The 24578-nt window shown below is 39.5% G+C and overlaps 1 protein-coding gene across 1 annotated transcript in view; it reads right to left on the bottom strand.

Moving 5' to 3' along the window:
• The window catches only part of LOC132547843 (sterol O-acyltransferase 1-like), a 28080-nt gene extending 3724 nt beyond the window's left edge, over positions 1–24356 (bottom strand). Inside the window, exons 1-11 of the mRNA XM_060211649.1 lie at positions 24286–24356; positions 23690–24041; positions 23295–23430; positions 21755–21828; positions 19388–19524; positions 12652–12714; positions 12084–12191; positions 9684–9832; positions 8924–9051; positions 3677–3749; positions 215–317 (exon numbers count right to left, since the gene is read on the bottom strand). Of these exons, the coding sequence (XP_060067632.1) occupies positions 215–317; positions 3677–3749; positions 8924–9051; positions 9684–9832; positions 12084–12191; positions 12652–12714; positions 19388–19524; positions 21755–21828; positions 23295–23430; positions 23690–24041; positions 24286–24356 (1394 nt within the window). The remainder of the gene's footprint in view (positions 1–214; positions 318–3676; positions 3750–8923; positions 9052–9683; positions 9833–12083; positions 12192–12651; positions 12715–19387; positions 19525–21754; positions 21829–23294; positions 23431–23689; positions 24042–24285) is intronic.
• Between the last annotated feature and the right edge of the window lie 222 nt (positions 24357–24578).

Raw genomic sequence — 24578 nt, 5'->3', positions numbered from 1 at the left:
GTTAATGAAACATTTTGGCAATTACCTGAGAAGGCTTAGCATGTCAATACTGAATATAGGCAGACTTCAGTGATTAACAGGAAAATTGTCTACAAAAATTTAAGTATTTCAAAATGTCTGATTTCTTTTATGGCATTAAATTCTGCTCCTTCAGTAATTGAAATCAATGATAGTGTTTACCAAATGTCCACACAATAATATTGAGAAATATTACCTGGGATAGGAATCCCTGTATACCAGCGTTGGAGCAAACAGGAAATAGAGATATTTGGAAAAATCTGGACAAAGGTTACTTTTCATGGCAACATCTCCATCATCTGTAAAGTAGATTAAGTGATATAAGTGTGACCATTTCTATTGGTAGGATCAATCCCTAGGTGTGGATGGTTAGTTCCTAAGTGTGGACAATTAGTCTTTTAGTGTGAACACCTGATCTGTTGTACTGAAAAATAAATGTTATCAGTAATAACATATAGAAACATGTGATTTTGCTTTTATATATATTACAAATCTGCCATTGTTTTATATTTGTACAGAAAACAATAATAAAACATTCCCACGTTTCGTAGTCATAGCGGGAATTGTTTGTCTTATCAGTACTTACTAGAGAAAACTGTTTGTCTTGTCAGTACTTATTAGCGGGAACTGTTTGTCTTGTCAGTGCTTGTTAGCGGGAACTGTTTGTCTTGTCAGTGCTTGTTAGCGGGAACTGTTTGTCTTGTCAGTGCTTGTTAGCGGAAACTGTTTGTCTTGTCAGTACTTATTAGCGGGAACTGTTTGTCTTGTCAGTGCTTGTTAGCGGGAACTGTTTGTCTTGTCAGTGCTTGTTAGCGGGAACTGTTTGTCTTGTCAGTGCTTGTTAGCGGGAACTGTTTGTCTTGTCAGTGCTTGTTAGCGGGAACTGTTTGTCTTGTCAGTGCTTGTTAGCGGAAACTGTTTGTCTTGTCAGTGCGGGAACTGTGTTAGCGGGAACTGTTTGTCTTGTCAGTGCTTGTTAGCGGGAACTGTTTGTCTTGTCAGTGCTTGTTAGCGGGAACTGTTTGTCTTGTCAGTGCTTGTTAGCGGGAACTGTTTGTCTTGTCAGTGCTTGTTAGCGGGAACTGTTTGTCTTGTCAGTGCTTGTTAGCCGGAACTGTTTGTCTTGTCAGTGCTTGTTAGCCGGAACTGTTTGTCTTGTCAGTGCTTGTTAGCCGGAACTGTTTGTCTTGTCAGTGCTTGTTAGCCGGAACTGTTTGTCTTGTCAGTGCTTGTTAGCCGGAACTGTTTGTCTTGTCAGTGCTTGTTAGCCGGAACTGTTTGTCTTGTCAGTGCTTGTTAGCGGGAACTGTTTGTCTTGTCAGTGCTTGTTAGCCGGAACTGTTTGTCTTGTCAGTGCTTGTTAGTGGGAACTGTTTGTCTTGTCAGTACTTTTTAGCGGGAACTGTTTGTCTTGTCAGTACTTTTTAGCGGGAACTGTTTGTCTTGTCAGTACTTGTTAGCGGGAACTGTTTGTCTTGTCAGTACCTGTTAGCGGGAACTGTTTGTCTTGTCAGTAATTATAAGTCAGGGGTGGAATTACGAGTGAGTTCGGTAGTAGTGTTTCGTTCAGCCAATCGGAGAGTTGGCACATGTATTTGCGTGTATGAATTCGGGTTTGCCAGCTGGGGCGTCATTTTTCTAGCGCGGTTTGGTCGCAGGCACACATAATTTTTTGACAGAAGTGTTAGAAGCAAAACCGTTCCAAGTGAAATCCCAGAGTACATGAAACCTAAGCATTCAGGTGTGGTGCACCTCCTGTGTTTCCTGATTAGGGTTTTCAGGTTGGGTGGATCGCTAGGTCTCTTTTTCAGAAAACTAATTTTGTTAGTTGCTATAAGAGCGTATAAGTTTGTATAAGATGCAGAGAGAGATCAGATGGAGTGTACAGTCTCAGGGTGCTCGAGTTAGTGAGGTATTGTTAGTTTTTTATCTATATAAAATATCATATGGTATTCAGTATACTAAATATTTCATTTGTCTTCAAGTATGTACATTATGTATATGTAACGGGATTGTATCTGAGTGAGAGTGGGGTATTGTAAATGTAAACCTGTAAAAATGAAGTTTGGTACTCATTAAACGCTGACTGCACGCAGCACGCTAGACATGCAAACATACAGTTGTTTGTGTTGTTTTACTGAGTAGTATAGAGAAGATACAGTTGTTTGTGTTGTTTTACTGAGTAGTATAGAGAAGATACAGTTGTTTGTGTTGTTTTACTGAGTAGTATAGAGAAGATACAGTTGTTTGTGTTGTTTTACTGAGTAGTATAGAGAAGATACAGTTGTTTGTGTTGTTTTACTGAGTAGTATAAAGAAGACTCAATATATATTATATGGGATTGAAATGAAGAGATACCAACATTTATGTGTGACACGTAAATAGTGTATTTCAGATGTTTCTGGACAGAAAAATGGGAAAATGCATCCGATGATTAATTCAGGTGTTGACCAAATAAAAAGTTGGTATTTTTAAAGTTCAAAAACCAAAGGCTAGTTCCAGTGACACCAATTAATTACACCACATGACCATGATGTATTTTCCTTTCAACATCAACAAAATCAATATAAACCTGGATTGTATGTTTCATAAAAAGATTTGTTTCCCAGCAACTTTTCACTAATTCTGCATCATGTATGCCCCAAAAATTCTCTGAAGAATGAACAAATTTGACATTTTTTATTTACATTATATGGTACTATAACAGCACAGTGATCTGTTCAGCATTTTATTTACATTATATGGTACTATAACAGCACAGTGATTGTTCATTTTATTTACATTATATGGTACTATAACAGCACAGTGATCTGTTCGGCATTTTATTTACATTATATGGTACTATAACAGCACAGTGATCTGTTCGGCATTTTATTTACATTATATGGTACTATAACAGCACAGTGATCTGTTCGGCATTTTATTTACATTATATGGTACTATAACAGCACAGTGATCTGTTCGGCATTTTATTTACATTATATGGTACTATAACAGCACAGTGATCTGTTCGGCATTTTATTTACATTATATGGTACTATAACAGCACAGTGATCTGTTCGGCATTTTATTTACATTATATGGTACTATAACAGCACAGTGATCTGTTCGGCATTTTATTTACATTATATGGTACTATAACAGCACAGTGATCTGTTCGGCATTTTATTTACATTATATGGTACTATAACAGCACAGTGATCTGTTCGGCATTTTATTTACATTATATGGTACTATAACAGCACAGTGATCTGTTCGGCATTTTATTTACATTATATGGTACTATAACAGCACAGTGATCTGTTCGGCATTTTATTTACATTATATGGTACTATAACAGCACAGTGATCTGTTCGGCATTTTATTTACATTATATGGTACTATAACAGCACAGTGATCTGTTCGGCATTTTATTTACATTATATGGTACTATAACAGCACAGTGATCTGTTCGGCATTTTATTTACATTATATGGTACTATAACAGCACAGTGATCTGTTCGGCATTTTATTTACATTATATGGTACTATAACAGCACAGTGATCTGTTCGGCATTTTATTTACATTATATGGTACTATAACAGCACAGTGATCTGTTCAGCATTTTATTTACATTATATGGTACTATAACAGCACAGTGATCTGTTCGGCACTCACCTTTTTTACACGAAGTTAAGACTCTAGGAATGTTCTCTCTCACAAAAGCATGGACCTTCATAATTAACCGCACCTGCAACAGTCATTTTATGTTTAACATCACATCAACCACTTGAAATACTCACAGAGTATGTCCATACAAAATTGTACAGTTACTGACATCAATTATGGTCGATACACTAATACTCACAGAGTATGTCCATACAAAATTGTACAGTTACTGACATCAATTATGGTCGATACACTAATACTCACAGAGTATGTCCATACAAAATTGTACAGTTACTGACATCAATTATGGTCGATACACTAATACTCACAGAGTATGTCCATACAAAATTGTACAGTTACTGACATCAATTATGGTCGATACACTAATACTCACAGAATATGTCCATACAAAATTGTACAGTTACTGACATCAATTACGGTAGACAATACTGGTACTGTCTGCAGAGGCACCAGATAAAAATGGCTTTAGGATGACAAGTTATTGTATGGAACATTCCACTCAATATCATGTGTATAGTAAATTGTCACACAAGTTTTCTGAAATTTTTTCTCTGTCATGTTGAATCTAAATTCTAGCTAAAACTATATGTGGTCAATGATAGAAGCAATAACAGTATTCTCTATAAGCAGCCATGGCAACCATGACAGATGACTAAGACACCAGTTATCCTGGCCTTTGATAGTAGCGCTAACAAGAGATCCCAATGGGATCTTGGTGCCCACCATTTGAGGATCTGTTTTCAGTTCTTGAAGATTTGTTTATTTTTATTTTTTTTTTTTTTGTTACAGGTGTTGTGAATGTTCATGAACTGGTCTTCATTGAATGTGCTCAATGATGGCACAAGATATTTTTGTTAAGCACCTATTAGCAAATATCATTTGAAAAAGATCCCAAAGTATTATTAGATAGCAGTCAGTTACAGGTGGATAATGGACATGGTCTTGAATCAATATGATAGAATATCGAAGAAAATATGCTTGTCGACAACCAAGATGGCTGTCTGTGGGCCACCTTGATTTCAAATCAGTCCAAAAAAGGTAAATGCACAACTAGGGACCAATAGAAACCAATATCTATGAAATATCAGAAGGATCCATCCAGTACTTCCTCAGAAATAGCAGTAACAAGATTTTACCCTCAAAATCCAAGATGGCTGTCTGTCAGCCATCTTGATTTCGGATCAGTCCAAAAAAGGTAAAATGCAAAATAAGGGACCAAGGGGAACCTGCATATGAAATTTGAGAAAGATCCATCAAGTATTTTCCCAGAAATAGCGATAGCAAACTTTTACTTTCAAAATCCAAGATGGCCGTCTGTGGGCCATCTTGAATTCAAATCAGTCCAAAAAAGGTAAAATGCACAACTAGGGACCAAGGGGAAGCTCCATATGAAATTTGACAAAGATCCATCCAGTATTTTCTCAGAAATACTGGTAACAAGCTTTTACTTCCAAAATACAAGATGGCCGCCTGTTGGCCATCTTGAATTCGAATCAATCCAAAAAAGGTACAATGCACAACTAGGGACCAAGGGGAACCTGCATATGAAATTTGAGAAAGATCCATCCAGGACTTTTCCAGAAATTGCGGTAACAAGAATTGTTTACGGACAGACGGACAGACCACGGAGCCACAAACCTATAAACACCAAGTCATCATTTGATCTCTTACTCTCATCCCAGATAATTCTGAGGAAGAAAGTTTAGCAACTATATTTTTAGCAATGTTAACTTTAACAAACAACTCATATCTTAACATTCTAGAACTCTCTCTAAAAAAAAACTTTCACACTGAACTAATGTAACTTAACAGTTACTACAAAACCATTCCTTTTAAACAATAACCACTCATCTGTTCCTAGTAAGCACAAACCTGTTCTGTAGTAACCACACACCTGTTCTGTAGTAACCACACACCTGATCTGTAGTAACAACACACCTGATCTGTAGTAACCACACACCTGATCTGTAGTAACCACACACCTGATCTGTAGTAACCACACACCTGATCTGTAGTAACCACACACCTGATCTGTAGTAACAACACACCTGATCTGTAGTAACCACACACCTGATCTGTAGTAACCACACACCTGTTCTGTAGTAACCACACACCTGATCTGTAGTAACAACACACCTGATCTGTAGTAACCACACACCTGTTCTGTAGTAACAACACACCTGATCTGTAGTAACCACACACCTGATCTGTAGTAACCACACACATGTTCTATAGTAACCACACACATGTTCTGTAGTAACCACACACCTGTTCTGTAGTAACCACACACCTGATCTGTAGTAACCACACACCTGTTCTGTAGTAACCACACAACTGTTCTGTAGTAACAACACACCTGATCTGTAGTAACCACACACCTGTTCTGTAGTAACCACACAACTGATCTGTAGTAACCACAAAACTGTTCTGTGGTAACCACACACCTGTTCTGTGGTAACCACACACATGTTCTGTAGTAGCCACACACCTGTACTGTAGTAATCACCCACATGTTTTGTAGTAACCACACACCTGTTCGGTAGTCGCAACACACCTGTTCTGTAGTAGCCACACACCTGTTCTGTAGTAGCCGCACACCTGTTCTGTAGTAACCACACAACTGTTCTGTAGTAACCACACACCTGTTCTGTAGTAACTACACACCTGATCTGTAGTAACCACACACCTGATCTGTAGTAACCACACACCTGTTCTGTAGTAACCACACACCTGTTCTACCACACACCTGTTTGTAGTAGCCACACACCTGTTCTGTAGTAACCACACACCTGTTCTGTAGTAACCACACACCTGATCTGTAGTAACCACACACCTGTTTTGTAGAAACCACACACCTGTTCTGTAGTTACCACACACCTGATCTGTAGAAGTCACACACCTGTTCTGTAGTTGCCAAACACCTGATTTGTAGTAGCCAAACACCTGTTCTGTAGTAGCCACACACCTGATCTGTAGTAACCACACACCTGTTCTGTAGTAGCCACACACCTGTACTGTAGTAGCCACACACCTGTTCTGTAGTAACCACACACCTGCTCTGTAGTAACCACACACCTGTTCTGTTGTATAGAAACACTTGATCTGTAGTAACCACACACCTGATCTGTAGTAACCACACACCTGATCTGTAGTAACCACACACCTGATCTGTAGTAACCACACACCTGTTCTGTAGTAACCACACACCTGTTCTGTAGTAACCACACACCTGTTCTGTAGTAACCACACACCTGATCTGTAGTAACCACACACCTGTTCTGTAGTAACCACACACCTGTTCTACCACACACCTGTTCTGTAGTAGCCACACACCTGTTCTGTAGTAACCACACACCTGTTCTGTAGTAACCACACACCTGATCTGTAGTAACCACACACCTGTTTTGTAGAAACCACACACCTGTTCTGTAGTTACCACACACCTGATCTGTAGAAGTCACACACCTGTTCTGTAGTTGCCAAACACCTGTTCTCTAGTAGCCACACACCTGATCTGTAGAAGTCACACACCTGATCTTTAGTAACCACACACCTGTTCTGTAGTAACCACACACCTGATCTGTAGTAACCACACACACCTGATCTGTAGTAACCACACACCTGTTTTGTAGAAACCACACACCTGTTCTGTAGTTGCCAAACACCTGTTCTCTAGTAGCCACACACCTGATCTGTAGAAGTCACACACCTGATCTTTAGTAACCACACACCTGATCTGTAGTAGCCAAACACCTGTTCTGTAGTAGCCACACACCTGATCTGTAGTAACCACACACCTGTTCTGTAGTAGTCACACACCTGTTCTGCAGTAGCCACACACCTGTACTGTAGTAGCCACACACCTGTTCTGTAGTAATAACACACCTGTTCTGTAGTAACCACACACCTGTTCTGTAGTAGCCACACACCTGTTCTGTAGTAACCACACACCTGATCTGTAGTAGCCACACACCTGTTCTGTAGTAGCCAAACACCTGTTCTGTAGTAGCCACACACCTGATCTGTAGTAGCCACACACCTGATCTGTAGTAGCCAAACACCTGTTCTGTAGTAGCCACACACCTGATCTGTAGTAACCACACACCTGATCTGTAGTAACCACACACCTGATCTGTAGTAACAACACACCTGATCTGTAGAAACCACACACCTGATCTGTAGAAGTCACACACCTGTTCTGTAGTTGCCAAACACCTGTTCTGTAGTAGCCACACACCTGATCTGTAGTAACCACACACCTGATCTGTAGTAACAACACACCTGTTCTGTAGTAGTCACAAACATGATCTGTAGTAGCCACACACCTGTTCTGTAGTAACCACACACCTGTTCTGTAGTAACAACACACCTGTTCTGTAGTAGCCACACACCTGTTCTGTAGTAACCACACACCTGTTCTGTAGTAACCACACACCTGTTCTGTAGTAACCACACACCTGATCTGTAGTAACCACACACCTGATCTGTAGATCTGTAGTAACCACACACCTGTCCTGTTCTGTAGTAACCACACACCTGTTCTGTAGTAACCACACACCTGTTCTGTAGTAACCACACACCTGATCTGTAGTAACCACACACCTGATCTGTAGTAACCACACACCTGTTCTGTAGTAACCACACACCTGTTCTGTAGTAACCACACACCTGTTCTGTAGTAACCACACACCTGTTCTGTGGTAACCACACACCTGTTCTGTAGTAGACCACACACCTGTTCTGTAGTAAGTCACACACCTGTTCTGTAGTAACCACACCTGTTCTGTACACACACCTGTTCTGTAGTAACCACACACCTGTTCTGTAGTAACCACACACCTGTTCTGTAGTAACCACACAACTGTTCTGTAGTAACCACACACCTGTTCTGTAGTAACCACACACCTGATCTGTAGTAGCCACAAACCTGTTCTGTAGTAACCACACACCTGTTCTGTAGTAACCACACACCTGTTCTGTAGTAACAACACACCTGTTCTGTAGTAACCACACAACTGTTCTGTAGTAACCACACACCTGTTCTGTAGTAACCACACACCTGTTCTGTAGTAACCACACACCTGTTCTGTAGTAACCACACAACTGTTCTGTAGTAACCACACAACTGTTCTGTAGTAACAACACACCTGTTCTGTAGTAACCACACAACTGTTCTGTAGTAACCACACACCTGTTCTGTAGTAACCACACACCTGTTCGGTAGTAACAACATACCTGTTCTGTAGTGATGATAACGGCTGAAGCAGGCGGAAGTTGGTGCTCCATGATATAGTGAACTGGTAAGACCAGGAAAGCTATCTGATATACCACAAACAGAAACAGGGCTGCCACATCTGTCTTATCTATAAAACATAGAAGATAAATATCCATGTATAGTACTCACTGTCAGTGATAGGATGTTGGGGTAGTCACCAGTAGTAAAACACTGGTCAGACTGACTAGTACACACTGCCAGGGTGTGGTGTTGGGGTAGTCACCAGTAGTAAAACACTGGTCAGACTGACTAGTACACACTGCCAGGGTGTGGTGTTGGGGTAGTCACCAGTAGTAAAACACTGGTCAGACTGACTAGTACACACTGCCAGGGTGTGGTGTTGGGGTAGTCACCAGTAGTAAAACACTGGTCAGACTGACTAGTACACACTGCCAGGGTGTGGTGTTGGGGTAGTCACCAGTAGTAAAACACTGGTCAGACTGACTAGTACACACTGCCAGGGTGTGGTGTTGGGGTAGTCACCAGTAGTAAAACACTGGTCAGACTGACTAGCACACACTGCCAGGGTGTGGTGTTGGGGTAGTCACCAGTAGTAAAACACTGGTCAGACTGACTAGTACACACTGCCAGGGTGTGGTGTTGGGGTAGTCACCAGTAGTAAAATGTTGGGTAGACTATGATTAATACTCACTGACAGGGCCAGGTGGCCGGGTAACCACCCAGTAGTAAAATGTTGGGTAGACTATGATTAATACTCACTGACAGGGCCAGGTGGCCGGGTAACCACCCAGTAGTAAAATGTTGGGTAGACTATGACGAGGGTGCTGAGTGTCATACACACCCATAAAGCCATCACTTTTGGAAATTTTCCGAGTGCCCATTGCATCAACCGAAAGTCCAGGTTTAGTCTGTAAAATAAATTCAGATTTGCATTGAAGCCAACCAATAACAAGAGGCCCATGGGCCTGAACGGTCATCTGACATAAAATACAAGATTTCAAATTTTGAACTTGAGAAGAAGTCGAAAATGTGTTTTCAAGATGGCGGTCAGGTTGGATTTCAGACTAACCCGAAATTAACAAACTTTGGTCAGGATCATGTCACGATCATTTCAGGTAAGTTTCAGCTCAATGAGACATGTAGAACTTGAGAAGAAGTTGAAAATGTTTACAACGGACAACGTACAACGGATGCCGGACGACGCCAGACAAAAGGCAATTGCAATAGGTCATCAGACCCTTCGGCCAGATGACCTAAAATTATGTGGGAAGTAGCTTTCAAAACTTTCAAAATACATTACAAAGATATTGCCTAATGTTTGTAGGATATACAAACCTAGCAAATTTGAGCTAACAATGCAGTATATGAAATAGACTCCAAGCCAGTATTGCAGTCAGTTGACTTTTGACCCTTTGTTGCCTGGTTTGCTGTTGCTTAATGTCCAGTAAACAGCCATTGTGAACAAGAGCACTGCAATCAGATGCATGAAATGCCAGTGTGACCCTTTCCAACAACTCTCTTAACTGAATCCAGCCAGATGCCAGAACATTCATGCCAAAACTTTGGGCTAAAACACATAATGTGACAAAAGTGTAGATAACTGAAAAAACTTTGATGGGTGTGTAAAAAACAAAACCTCCCTATGAGTAAAAGGTGAGTACCTGTGTTAAATGTGTTTGTGGGAGGCTGTGATATGCAGAAATGATGTAGGCTTTATAGTGCTAACACACTGTAATACTGCCAACAGGCAAACCAGTTTTTACACTGCCACAATGCTGAGCATTCAACAGGAAGAAGTGAATGCCATTTTTTAAAGATTCAACATGGGGACAGATCACAAAGACTTCCTCACAAAGGTTTTGAGAGAAAAAAAACAGATCCTTAGTTTATTTACCTCGTATGATCAGGCTTGTTGTAGTCTGCTGTGTTTATTTCCCCATGAACAGCCAAGGTCATTTTGAGACAGGGTCTCATTGTAGAAGCTGGTACCTCGCTGAACAACATATAGGAGACCTTTTGAAAGCCAAGGTCATTTTGAGACAGGGTCTCCTTGTAGTAGCTGGTACCTCGCTGAACAACATATAGGAGACCTTTTGAAAGCCAAGGTCATTTTGAGACAGGGTCTCATTGTAGAAGCTGGTACCTCGCTGAACAACATATAGGAGACCTTTTGAAAGCCAAGGTCATTTTGAGACAGGGTCTCCTTGTAGTAGCTGGTACCTCGCTGAACAACATATAGGAGACCTTTTGAAAGCCAAGGTCATTTTGAGACAGGGTCTCATTGTAGTAGCTTGTACCTCGCTGAACAACATATGGGAGGCCTGTTTTGCCATTTCTCAACCAGAGAGACACAAACCACCATGGGTTTGGAACGTCAAACTTCACACTTTGGATCTTCACCCAACATTATAAAGGCTAACATTCCACCCCATTCAGCTATCTCAGCCCTTTCTGATTATACAATGAAGTCAGTGGCTACCATTCTTATACCCTACCTGCAGAGCTTCTTCTGATTTTGATTTTCTCCAAATAAACATGTATATAATGCATCATCATTTAAATACCGTAGTTTTAATCGGGACATAAATTCAAGATTTCAATTTCAATTCTCATTGTGACCTTGACCTTGATAATTTAGATGTATGTATGGTTTATCATTAAAAACTTTCTATACATGTTCTTTAAATTAAATTGTTCAAACACAAGCCTAATATATGTAACCTTGATAAGTACTGGTCAAAATATACAGCCATGCTATAAAGAACTTCTCTTCAGCTTGATCGGATGAGCATAAGACTAGCAAGCCAGAAGTTCTGGGTTTAAATCTTAGTAATGGTGTGAAATAAACTCTGTAAGATTGGGGCTCCTGTGGTGACTAAGGAATAATATTTAGCCATGCCCCTTCAGCGTTGCTGTAATCCCAGGAAACTTGAAGTAAACTTCCTTTCCTGAAGTGGAAGTATGTAAGCCTGGTAAATACTATTCACATCTTACTACTTCACTAGAGAGAATTTCTCTTTAACTCAATCAGTTTGGATCAGTTTTAAGAGAAGGGAGCCAAGGGTCCCGGGTTTAAAATCCTAAAGGAGGCATTGAAATAAATAACTGACCTCTGTTACAAAGAGTTATATATATGATCACCTTAACCATTATACTTACCTTCCTTCATTGACTAGATCATACACAAATGTGTTTAAGCTAAACACAATCAATATGGCCACAAAGATATGATAGATTGTTCGGATGTGATTAATCTCAAACAGCTCTCTATAAAAAAACGGAAAACACCATAAAACCACAAACAAATACAACACTGAATTCCTATTTTGTAGGAATGTCTATATTTGTTGATAGTTCAATATTTTACGTAAAAGGTGAGTCTTGGAAAAGTGAATTAAAGGCAAATTATAGATAACACTTTTCCCATCAAATTTGTAATATGTGTGTAGATTAATTATTTGTGGAAACACAGGCATTTCAAAACTTTACTGAAAATATTTGAACGGAGTTTTTAATATACACAAAAAAACATAAGTTAAACATTTAACAGATGTAAAGACATCAAATAGGAAATGTGTGTGGTGCATAGTTATGTAAGATGGGAAGTAAAAACACCCCCAATGATGCAGAGGGGAGGGGATCAAAATTATATTTTATAATTATATTGTGTGGGGTCAAGATATTATCATTAGAATATCTATCCAGATTATCCTTTTAGGTTACATACGTTAGCATAGATCTGCGCATATGGAATACTTTGTCAGGCAATTCTCCTTTCTGGCGTCTCTTTCTGGAAAAACAAATGAAATAAATATATATGAAATGTTCATAATTTGTATTTCAAAACAACAAAATTCACTAATTCAAAATATGATGTTTTATGAAATATAGTCACAAAATTTTACTTTGATTTAAATGTAAGACAAAAATGTAAGGCAAGGATACCTCTATAGCAATATTTCAAAAATGTTTCAAAAATTTGTAAGTGTATAACAAAAATAAATAACAAATATGTGTCACCTCATTGTTATACTGGGACATCAATACATGCTTTATATTCCTTACACCAGATCCTGTTTGATTTATTCCACTGATGAAATATTTTTATCACATATGTGCATCATCATTGGTGAAGGATTTGAACTCAAGAATGTAATTCTCCTCTGTATTAGCATACAGTATTCTGTATGTGATGCAAATCTCCCATTTTTTTAGGGGTAGGGGGCGGGGAGTGGGGGTTGTGGAGACTGGAATGGATCCTACATGTAGTTATATCAAGGATCACTTGGGTGATATCTAGGGGGTGTATTCCTTAATTTAATATGAAAGGTGACCTCTGTTATATCTATAAATAACATCAGTTTTGTTATAAATGTTAGAAACGTGTGAAACCCACCACAACAATATAACACAATGATAAACATTTGACTGGTTAGGTCAGGGATAACATATATAGCATGGTCGTGATTTTAAATTAAGCTAATCTATTCTTAACATAAAGCAATAAAACATACCAGGATAATCTGGCAAAGGACTGTGCTGTATGTGTCTGACCTTCTAGTAAGTTATATCAGAGATTGTCCACAGACATCGATGTGTCTGACCTTCTAGTATGTTATATCAGAGATTGTCCACAGACATTGATGTGTCTGACCTTCTAGTATGTTATATCAGAGATTGTCCACAGACATTGATGTGTCTGACCTTCTAGTATGTTATATCAGAGATTGTCCACAGACATTGATGTGTCTGACCTTCTAGTATGTTATATCAGAGATTGTCCACAGACATCGATGTGTCTGACCTTCTAGTAAGTGATATCAGAGATTGTCCACAGACATGGATGTGTCTGACCTTCTAGTAAGTTATATCAGAGATTGTCCACAGACATGGATGTGTCTTACCTTCTAGTAAGTGATATCAGAGATTGTCCACAGACATTGATGTGTCTGACCTTCTAGTATGTTATATCAGAGATTGTCCACAGACATCGATGTGTCTTACCTTCTAGTATGTTATATCAGAGATTGTCCACAGACATGGATGTGTCTGACCTTCTAGTAAGTGATATCAGAGATTGTCCACAGACATTGATGTGTCTGACCTTCTAGTAAGTGATATCAGAGATTGTCCACAGACATGGATGTGTCTGACCTTCTAGTATGTTATATCAGAGATTGTCCACAGACATGGATGTGTCTGACCTTCTAGTAAGTGATATCAGAGATTGTCCACAGACATTGATGTGTCTGACCTTCTAGTAAGTTATATCAGAGATTGTCCACAGACATGGATGTGTCTGACCTTCTAGTAAGTGATATCAGAGATTGTCCACAGACATTGACTGACCTTCTAGTAAGTGATATCAGAGATTGTCCACAGACATTGATGTGTCTGACCTTCTAATAAGTGATATCAGAGATTGTCCACAGACATTGATGTGTCTGACCTTCTAGTAAGTGATATCAGAGATTGTCCACAGACATTGATGTGTCTGACCTTCTAGTAAGTTATATCAGAGATTGTCCACAGACATCGATGTGTCTGACCTTCTAGTAAGTTATATCAAAGATTGTCCACAGACATTGATATGTCTGACCTTCTAGTAAGTGATATCAGAGATTGTCCACAGACATTGATGTGTCTGACCTTCTAGTAAGTTATATCAGAGATTGTCCACAGACATCGATGTGTCTGACCTTCTAGTAAGTTATATCAAAGATTGTCCACAGACATTGATGTGTCTGACCTTCTAATAAGTGATATCAGAGATTGTCCACAGACATCGATGTGTCTGACCTTCTAGTAAGTTATATCAGAGATTGTCCACAGACATCGATGTGTCTGACCTTCTAGTAAGTTATATCAGAGATTGTCCACAGACATTGATGTGTCTGACCTTCTAGTAAGTGATATCAGAGATTGTCCACAGACATTGATATGTCTGACCTTCTAGTAAGTGATATCAGAGATTGTCCACAGACATTGATGTGTCTGACCTTCTAGTAAGTTATATCAGAGATTGTCCACAGACATCGATGTGTCTTACCTTCTAGTAAGTTATATCAGAGATTGTCCACAGACATCGATGTGTCTGACCTTCTAGTAAGTTATATCAGAGATTGTCCACAGACATTGATGTGTCTGACCTTCTGGTCCACAGACATTGATGTGTCTGACCTTCTAGTATGTTATATCAGAGATTGTCCACAGACATCGATGTGTCTGACCATCTAGTAAGTTATATCAGAGATTGTCCACAGACATTGATGTGTCTGACCTTCTAGTATGTTATATCAGAGATTGTCCACAGACATGGATGTGTCTGACCTTCTAGTAAGTGATATCAGAGATTGTCCACAGACATTGATGTGTCTGACCTTCTAGTAAGTTATATCAGAGATTGTCCACAGACATGGATGTGTCTGACCTTCTAGTAAGTGATATCAGAGATTGTCCACAGACATTGATATGTCTGACCTTCTAGTAAGTTATATCAGAGATTGTCCACAGACATCGATGTGTCTGACCTTCTAGTATGTTATATCAGAGATTGTCCACAGACATTGATGTGTCTGACCTTCTAGTAAGTGATATCAGAGATTGTCCACAGACATTGATGTGTCTGACCTTCTAATAAGTGATATCAGAGATTGTCCACAGACATTGATGTGTCTGACCTTCTAGTATGTTATATCAGAGATTGTCCACAGACATTGATGTGTCTGACCTTCTAGTATGTTATATCAGAGATTGTCCACAGACATTGATGTGTCTGACCTTCTAGTATGTTATATCAGAGATTGTCCACAGACATCGATGTGTCTGACCTTCTAGTAAGTTATATCAGAGATTGTCCACAGACATCGATGTGTCTGACCTTCTAGTAAGTGATATCAGAGATTGTCCACAGACATTGATGTGTCTGACCTTCTAGTAAGTGATATCAGAGATTGTCCACAGACATGGATGTGTCTGACCTTCTAGTATGTTATATCAGAGATTGTCCACAGACATTGATATGTCTGACCTTCTAGTAAGTGATATCAGAGATTGTCCACAGACATTGATGTGTCTGACCTTCTAATAAGTGATATCAGAGATTGTCCACAGACATTGATGTGTCTGACCTTCTAGTATGTTATATCAGAGATTGTCCACAGACATTGATGTGTCTGACCTTCTAGTATGTTATATCAGAGATTGTCCACAGACATTGATGTGTCTGACCTTCTAGTATGTTATATCAGAGATTGTCCACAGACATTGATGTGTCTGACCTTCTGGTCCACAGACATTGATGTGTCTGACCTTCTAGTCCACAGACATCGATGTGTCTGACCTTCTAGTACACAGACATTGATGTGTCTGACCTTCTGGTCCACGGACATGGATGTGTCTGACCTTCTGGTCCACGGACATGGATGTGTCTGACCTTCTGGTCACGGACATCGATGTGTCTGACCTTCTGGTCCACGGACATCGATGTGTCTGACCTTCTGGTCCACGGACATCGATGTGTCTGACCTTCTGGTCCACGGACATCGATGTGTCTGACCTTCTGGTCCACGGACATCGATGTGTCTGACCTTCTGGTCCACGGACATCGATGTGTCTGAACTTCCGGTCCACAGACATCGATGTGACTTCAACTTTTATGAAAATTAATAACAAAGCGCTATCTTTCAAAACACTTCATTAAAATTGAAAAGTAATAAAAAATGAAAACTGTTACCAAAGATACCAGCAGTGTGTAAATTATTAAAGAACAAACACCAAAACCAAATCTCTGAAGTGATATAAAGATTAAAGAACTTTGAAAACAGTGAGAAAGAGTGGTAGTGTATTAGTGAAGTTTAGATGGGTAGGGCTTGGAAGGCAATATCAAGTTACGATACACTAAATGATTGCATCAATTTGTCTCTTAAACACAAGTGTTTTCATCAATACAAGTGTGAGAAGACAGGCTAATAAAATCACATATGTAATCAAAACTATTTTAGACAGAGCAAGGCTAACAATAAATTGTGTGTACTACAATCTTTATTTAAAGAGAGGTCTAAAGTAAATGTAAATTGTACTTGAAACTTTATCTAAAGATAGATGAGATTGCTTTTTATAGAACTGCATAATAGGGTTGAGTTCAAAATATACAATAAAGCTTTCAGTATCATCTATAACCAATCGTAATTTCAAAATCTAAATAAACATAACAGACCATCTATCAATTGTTTAGCACTGTTGTTTAAACCAAGTACATCGTTATGTACAGAAATTATTCTGAGAACTTTGATTAGCTTATTTAGAGTCAGAGAGCTAAGGAAAGGTTAGAAATGTTTTAGTTGAACAAAACCAACAAGGACATGTCCCTGCAGGTTAGGCTGACTATAAGCCTAAAAGAATCTTTCATGGCACATAAATTCTAGAAATCAAGATCTCACTAACTTAAAACTCATTTTGGTCAGATTTTGATGGCAGAATATTTAGCATTTGTCCACACATCAGAAACAGAGAAGCTTAATCTAAAGAGACAGGCAAACCATCTGACTAAATCCGCAAGGTTTAAGTAAACTATTACACAGTGCTACATCTACAGTAAGATCATCAGCCCATATTTAATAACCAGAAAATAATGCTTGATATGTTAATATTTCAAACGTACATGCTGTCAGTTTGGAAAACACAGGAGATAAGCTGAGAGAAATGTTCTGGAAACCTAAGTGATACATCACCATTATCCAATCACAGAAGACTATTGATACATACTGGTGGTGAGCTTTAGCAGCTCCACACTCTGTTATACTGCTGTAACAAACACAAACAAAACACATCAACTTTGTATAGGCTTATAGCCATATCTCACCATATCACCAGGATATAAGCTACTGTAGATAATGGTCAAGTTAGGATATTTGAAAAAGATAATCTTTATACTTGCTGGGCTACCGGCATCAAGTTTTCATTGGCTAACCTTTAAGTTACAATAACAAAGGTAAAAAAAGTGAAAAAATTTATTTGGTCATTAATTTTATGATCAGGACATCCGTGAAGGATCTTGGCACCCACTATTGTTTGATCTTTATTTGCTCTTTGGATCTTTTCCCTCATTTCTCTTCTCTGTTTTTGATCAATGATAAGAAATTTGACAATTCCTTTGCAGAAATATATGTGATAGTCTTTACCTGCAAAATATAAGATGGTCACCTGGAAGCCATTTTGTTTTTTCCGATCAGTCCCAAAATCAAACGGTCACAAGTAGAGACCAAGAGGAACATATGTATGAAATTAGAAAGAGATCCATTCAGTATTTCTTAAGAAATAAGGATAACAAAAATTGTTTACGGACAGACAGATGGACGCCGGACATATGATGGAACAGATGGACTATGGATGAATGGATGGATGGCGGACCACAGACGTAAGATGATTTGAATAGCCCACCATCTGATAATGTGGGCTAAAAATAAACACAAATGAAATCCCTACTTATATCATTAATTGTATACAGTGAAAGAAACATCTACTATAACACATCCCATTGACTTGATCTGTGTTTTTAGTATTGTATAACACCAGCTGTAGTCTGCACTAAATTTACTTTGAGGTTTTTTCATGTAACAATATACTCAGACAACAATAGCAGTACAAAGAGAAGGAGTAAAGAAAGCACTCAGCTCAGACACCTCCGCACTCGTCGGCAGCCAGTAAGGTAAGAGGAAGGGAGATCACTCTATGGTCCTGCCGTGATGGCTCATGGATCATAGGGAGGGCGGGATTATTTGAATCTTTTTTTGCTGGGATACAAAGATGGGTGTAGGTACCGTATTTGCATACTAAAGTTATGGTAATTATTACTGAAATGAAATCTGTTATTATGCAGGAGAGCCTCCCTCATATCCTAGTAACACCTTTATACCAACAGAAGCGATGAGTATTATGTTGAGGACATGTACCTAAACTCAAACTGGCAATCTATAATTCATTCCTTCCTGCTCAAGTTAATCAACCGTATATATGAATATACAATATCAACCTGTTTTTGGAGGTCTGTTTACTTTGGCAGCTATTTATATTTCAGAATGTTGATTAAATGCCAGTCTTCATCACTTCTTTATATATACAAGTTTGCTCTAAATCTCATCGCAACGCAAACATAGCTCATAAGTGAAGAAGATTAAATTACTTGATTTATTTAAAATGAAGTCCTTGTATACCTACTTGTAATCCACCTGGTAAAATAAAACAAAAGCGGACAACCCTACTAAAACAACATTGTTATTTCTGAAGCAATTTGATCAAGCTTTCAGACACTTTACAATGAGTTTTGCTACCACAGTAGGCCTATATATATATTACATATGTTTACAGACACTTAAACACTCTCATGCCTCTTCACTTTATCAAAACAGCCAACACTTTGACATGCACCCATATCAAAGCAATAGATGAGACTCATTACATACTCTGCTTTGGAGGGAAATGATGTGTAGTTGTCATTGGCGTCACCATTGCGATCCAGGTGTTCTACTTCTGTGACAAAACCCTGAAGTAATTGTTCCAACTCTATACTTAGCTGCTCCACCAATTCATTTTGTAGTTTCTATAAAGATAAATATTTACTCTCAGGGTGTTCTCAGAACAACACTTAATTATAAATAAATTCAAAACTAATAACTGTCGATAAAAGCCATCTGTATATAATTAACACCTGTCCATAGAGGCCATCCATATATAGCTCATACTTGTCTATACAGGCCATCTGTATATAATTAACACCTGTCTATAGAGTCTATCCATATATAACTCATACTTGTCTATAAAGGCCATCTGTATATTATCATACCTGTCTATAGAGGCCATCCATATATATCTCATACTTGTCTATAAAGGCCATTCATTAATAATTTATACCTGTCTATAGAGACCATCCATATATAACTCATACCTTTTTATACTTGCCATTTTTATATAATCAATAACTATCTATAGAGGCCATCCATATATAATTCATACTTGTCTATAAAGGCCATTTGTATATAATAAATACCTGTCTATAGAGGCCATCCATATATAACTCATACTTGTCTATAAAGGCCATTTGTATATAATAAATACCTGTCTATAGAGGCCATCCATATATAACTCATACTTGTCTATAAAGGCCATTCATACATAAGTAATACCTTTTTATAGAGACCATCCATATTTAGCTCATAATTGCCTATAAAGAAAATTTGTATATAATTAATACCTGTTTATAGAGGCCATCAATATATAACTCATACATGTCTATAGAGGCCATCCATATATAACTCATAATTGCCTATAAAGACAATTTGTATATAATTAATACCTGTTTATAGAGGCCATCAATATATAACTCATACATGTCTATAGAGGCCATCCATATATAACTCATACTTGTCTATAAGACCATCCATATATAGCTCATAATTGCCTATAAAGAAAATTTGTATATAATTAATACCTGTCTATAGAGGTCATCTGTATACAATTAATACCTGCCTATAGAGGTCATCCATATATCACTAAAACTTGTCTATAAAGGCTACCAGTTTTGCAAAGAAAATCAGTGATTGAACCTCTTAACAAAGGACACCTCTCTTAAAGGCCAGTTTTCTCTGCTTCCTTGAGTGACCTTTAAAGACCGGTTTGACGACATGTCTTATAGGTCACTTTTCATCCAATGCCTTAGTTCTACATCAATATATCTGTTCATTTTGTGTTTTAATTATTGATATACACAATTGTAGTTCAACATATTGAATAGACATGTTTCAGCACACTCTTTTTACATTGACAGAGATCATCCAACACACTCTTTTTACACTGACAGAGATCATCCAACACACTCTTTTTACATAGACAGAGATCATCCAACACACTCTTTTTACATAGACAGAGATCATCCAACACACACTTTTTACACTGACAGAGATCATCCAACACACTCTTTTTACATAGACAGAGATCATCCAACACACACTTTTTACATAGACAGAGATCATCCAACACACACTTTTTACACTGACAGAGATCATCCAACACACTCTTTTTACACTGACAGAGATCATCCAACACACACTTTTTATACTGACAGAGATCATCCAACACACTCTTTTTACACTGACAGAGATCATCCAACACACTCTTTTTACACTGACAGAGATCATCCGACACACACTTTTTACATAGACAGAGATCATCCAACACACACTTTTTACACTGACAGAGATCATCCAACACACTCTTTTTACACTGACAGAGATCATCCGACACACTCTTTTTACACTGACAGAGATCATCCAACACACTCTTTTTACACTGACAGAGATCATCCAACACACACTTTTTACATAGACAGAGATCATCCAACACACACTTTTTACACTGACAGAGATCATCCAACACACTCTTTTTACACTGACAGAGATCATCCGACACACACTTTTTATACTGACAGAGATCATCCAACACACTCTTTTTACACTGACAGAGATCATCCAACACAAACTTTTTACAATGACAGAGATCATCCAACACACACTTTTTACACTGACGGAGATCATCCAACACACACTTTTTACACTGACAGAGATCATCCAACACACTCTTTTTACATAGACAGAGATCATCCAACACACTCTTTTTATACTGACAGAGATCATCCGACACACACTTTTTACACTGACAGAGATCATCCAACACACTCTGATGGATATGCAACATTTTGCATCATACATGAAACCTATAGTAGCAGCAGTTTAGTTGTAATGTCTTCAACCATTTACAAAGAGATCAATATTTACCTGAGCCCGATTTTTAATCCGCTGGGCAAGGATCTGCTGGCGTAACAGTTTTTCTGTAGTAGACCTAGCTGTACCTGAAATAGTCAAACAAGTGATTTTTCTTCATAGTTTCTTGAATAAGTCCCAAAACTACATGAGTAGTCACTAATAGATTTATATCTATTCAATGCAGCTGTCAAACCTGTTGTGTCATTATCACATACATGTACTATAGTACCTATATATTTAAAATTTGATAAAAATGAAACTTTATCATATTTCACTAAGAGGTCAAGGTTAGATATCCTTCGACAAGCGTAGATATCCTTCGACAAGCGTAGATATCCTTTGTCACTTTCTATTATATTAACTGAGTTATATTTCATGTGATTTCTCACTATCACACTATCATATGAATACAGTACAACATTACTTACATTATTGTATTAAAGTATTGTGAAACGTGAGGTTTTTTCATGCAAATCAATTTTCATGAAGTAATTCTTACCATAGCTTTAGTATGCAAATACAGTACCTACACCCATCTTTGTATCCCAACAATAAAAGATTCAAATAATCCCACCCCCCCTACGATCCATGAGCCATCATGGCAGGAACAAAGAGTGATATCCCTTCCTCTAATAACCTTTATAAAGCACCCCACAGAGGGGCAGCCAGGCAGATAAGGAAGAGGGGAGGATAGGGTGGGACTCCATAAAGTTATGGTAAGTATTACCTCATGAAAACTGGTACTACATGAAAACCCTGATTAGGGCAGAAATAGAGGAGGACGAACCTATCTCCATCCTGCAATAAAAAGCAATAGCTGTACAATAGCCAGCCATAGTGCCAGGTGCCAGATCGTGGTCCCTAAACAGGGAGACTAGGAAATCCGCAATCAACTGCACAGAGGCGTCTAACGGATCAACCTCCCTGCCGACACACCAATCACAGAAGATCTTCTAATGCGTCTGGTAGACAGCAGAAGAGGAAACCCTGATCGATCCTGCACTGCGATCTGACACCTCTCAAGAAAAGCCTGCCTTGGCGAGGCTTCCAGAGATAGCCTCCACGCGTGAAGGTGGAGGATCTCTGGTCGAGAATGTGTCGTTCTGGACCGAGGCTGGTGAAGAAGATTCAGTCTGGTGGGGAGAGCCAGGGGCAAACGACAAGAGCTCCGGAAAACCAAGGTTGCCTCGGCCACAGAGACGCTATCAGAAGCAAGGAGCAGTGATGCTTCCAGAACTTCTGCAGCACCCTGCCAACCATATTAGAGGGAGGGAATGCAAATGCATCCCGTCCCAGTGCAGAGAAAGGGCGTCCACGGCCCAAGCCTTTGGATCTGGGACCGGAGAGACAAAGGTTGGCAGCTGGTTGTTTAGGGAAGTGTCCGCCAACACGTTCAGCCTGCCAGAGAGATGCTTGACTGCGATGGTCAACTGCATCTCTTAGCAGAGAAGAAGAATGCGGATGGAGAGGGCACATAGGACGTGAGACCTGGCGCCCCCTGTCTCTACAGATACGCGACAACTGTAGAGTTGTCGGTAGCTATACAAATCACTTTGGACTGCAGGATCCCCCGAAAGGACTGCAGAGACAGTTGAACAGCCCTCATCTCGACCATTGATGTGCTCCGAGAGCTGTTCGCCAGACCACTCCTCCAAGTAGCATTGCCCATCGAGGTAAGCTCCCTCATCCTGTCATGGATGCATCCGTGAACAGGGTCATAGAGGGGACAGACTTGGTCAGAGGCACCACACAGAGAACGTTCTCCTGAATGGAGTGAGCGAACTCCCTGACTGACTTGGTAAGAGGAATCCAGGCCTCCCACTTCCTGGATGCCGGAACCCAGTTGGACAGGAGGAACATCTGGAGAGGTCTGATGTAAAGCCTCCTTAGGGGGACCACATCTGCCAGGGAGTTGAGATACCCCAGAAAACTGAGGAACTAACGCACCTGGACATGCGACCAAGCGATGAAGGTCAGAGCCAGAGCCCTGGCCTTCTTGAACTTCTCCAGAGGTGGAACCATGTCAAAACGGTTCGCCAGGAAGACAAAGTCCTGAGATGGGGAAAAATTTGACTTCTCTCTGGAAGGAATGAAGCCGACTCTGAGCAAGACTTTCAGGACCAGACTAGTGTCCTTCACTAGTGATTCCCTCACGAAATGAGGCATGAGGGAGTCGTCGAAATAGATGTGGACATCTATTCCGCATGAGTGAAGGAATCCCACGACCACCTGCAGCAACTTGGTGAAAACCAAAGGAGCTGTCATGAGCCCAAAAGGCATGGCCCCGAATTGGAAGACCCTGCCATTGCATGTGAAACAGAGGAACTTCTGTGCCAACTTCTTGATGGGGATATGGAAGTAGATCTATTGAAGTTGCCAACATTCTGTCCCTTACAGAGGCTATAATGCCCTGTTGGGTCTCCATCTTGAAGTGAGGAGAATCTTTGTGCCTTTTGAAGGCACTGAGATCTATGATTGGACACCATGCACCAAACTTCTTCCGAACCAGAAACATTCTGGAGTAGAAGCCGGGAGTGCATTACGACATAGGAACCTCCTCTACCGCACCCATGGCAAGCATGGTCGCTACTTCCTCCTGAAGCACCCGAGCCATTTCCGCATCCCCTGAGGAAAGAAAATCGGCTGGACAGGGATCTAGACCCTGCCAAACCAGCGAATCGTCTGCCCAACCGGAGCCTAATCCTGCGGGACAGGGACAAGAGCTTAAGATGGGAAGACAGCCGTACACCCGACCTTGTTATTGGTCTGCCGCAGCCAAAGAGCTGAAGGCATCAGGAACCCTTCTTCTTTCCCCCAGGAGGGTTCTTACCCTTCC

This window comes from Ylistrum balloti, unplaced genomic scaffold (genome assembly GCF_031769215.1).
Source record: "Ylistrum balloti isolate Yb309-2 unplaced genomic scaffold, AGI_CSIRO_Ybal_v1 Utg369984, whole genome shotgun sequence".
Lineage (NCBI taxonomy): Eukaryota > Metazoa > Mollusca > Bivalvia > Pectinida > Pectinidae > Ylistrum > Ylistrum balloti.
This window is presented reverse-complemented; position numbering and strand designations above follow the sequence as displayed.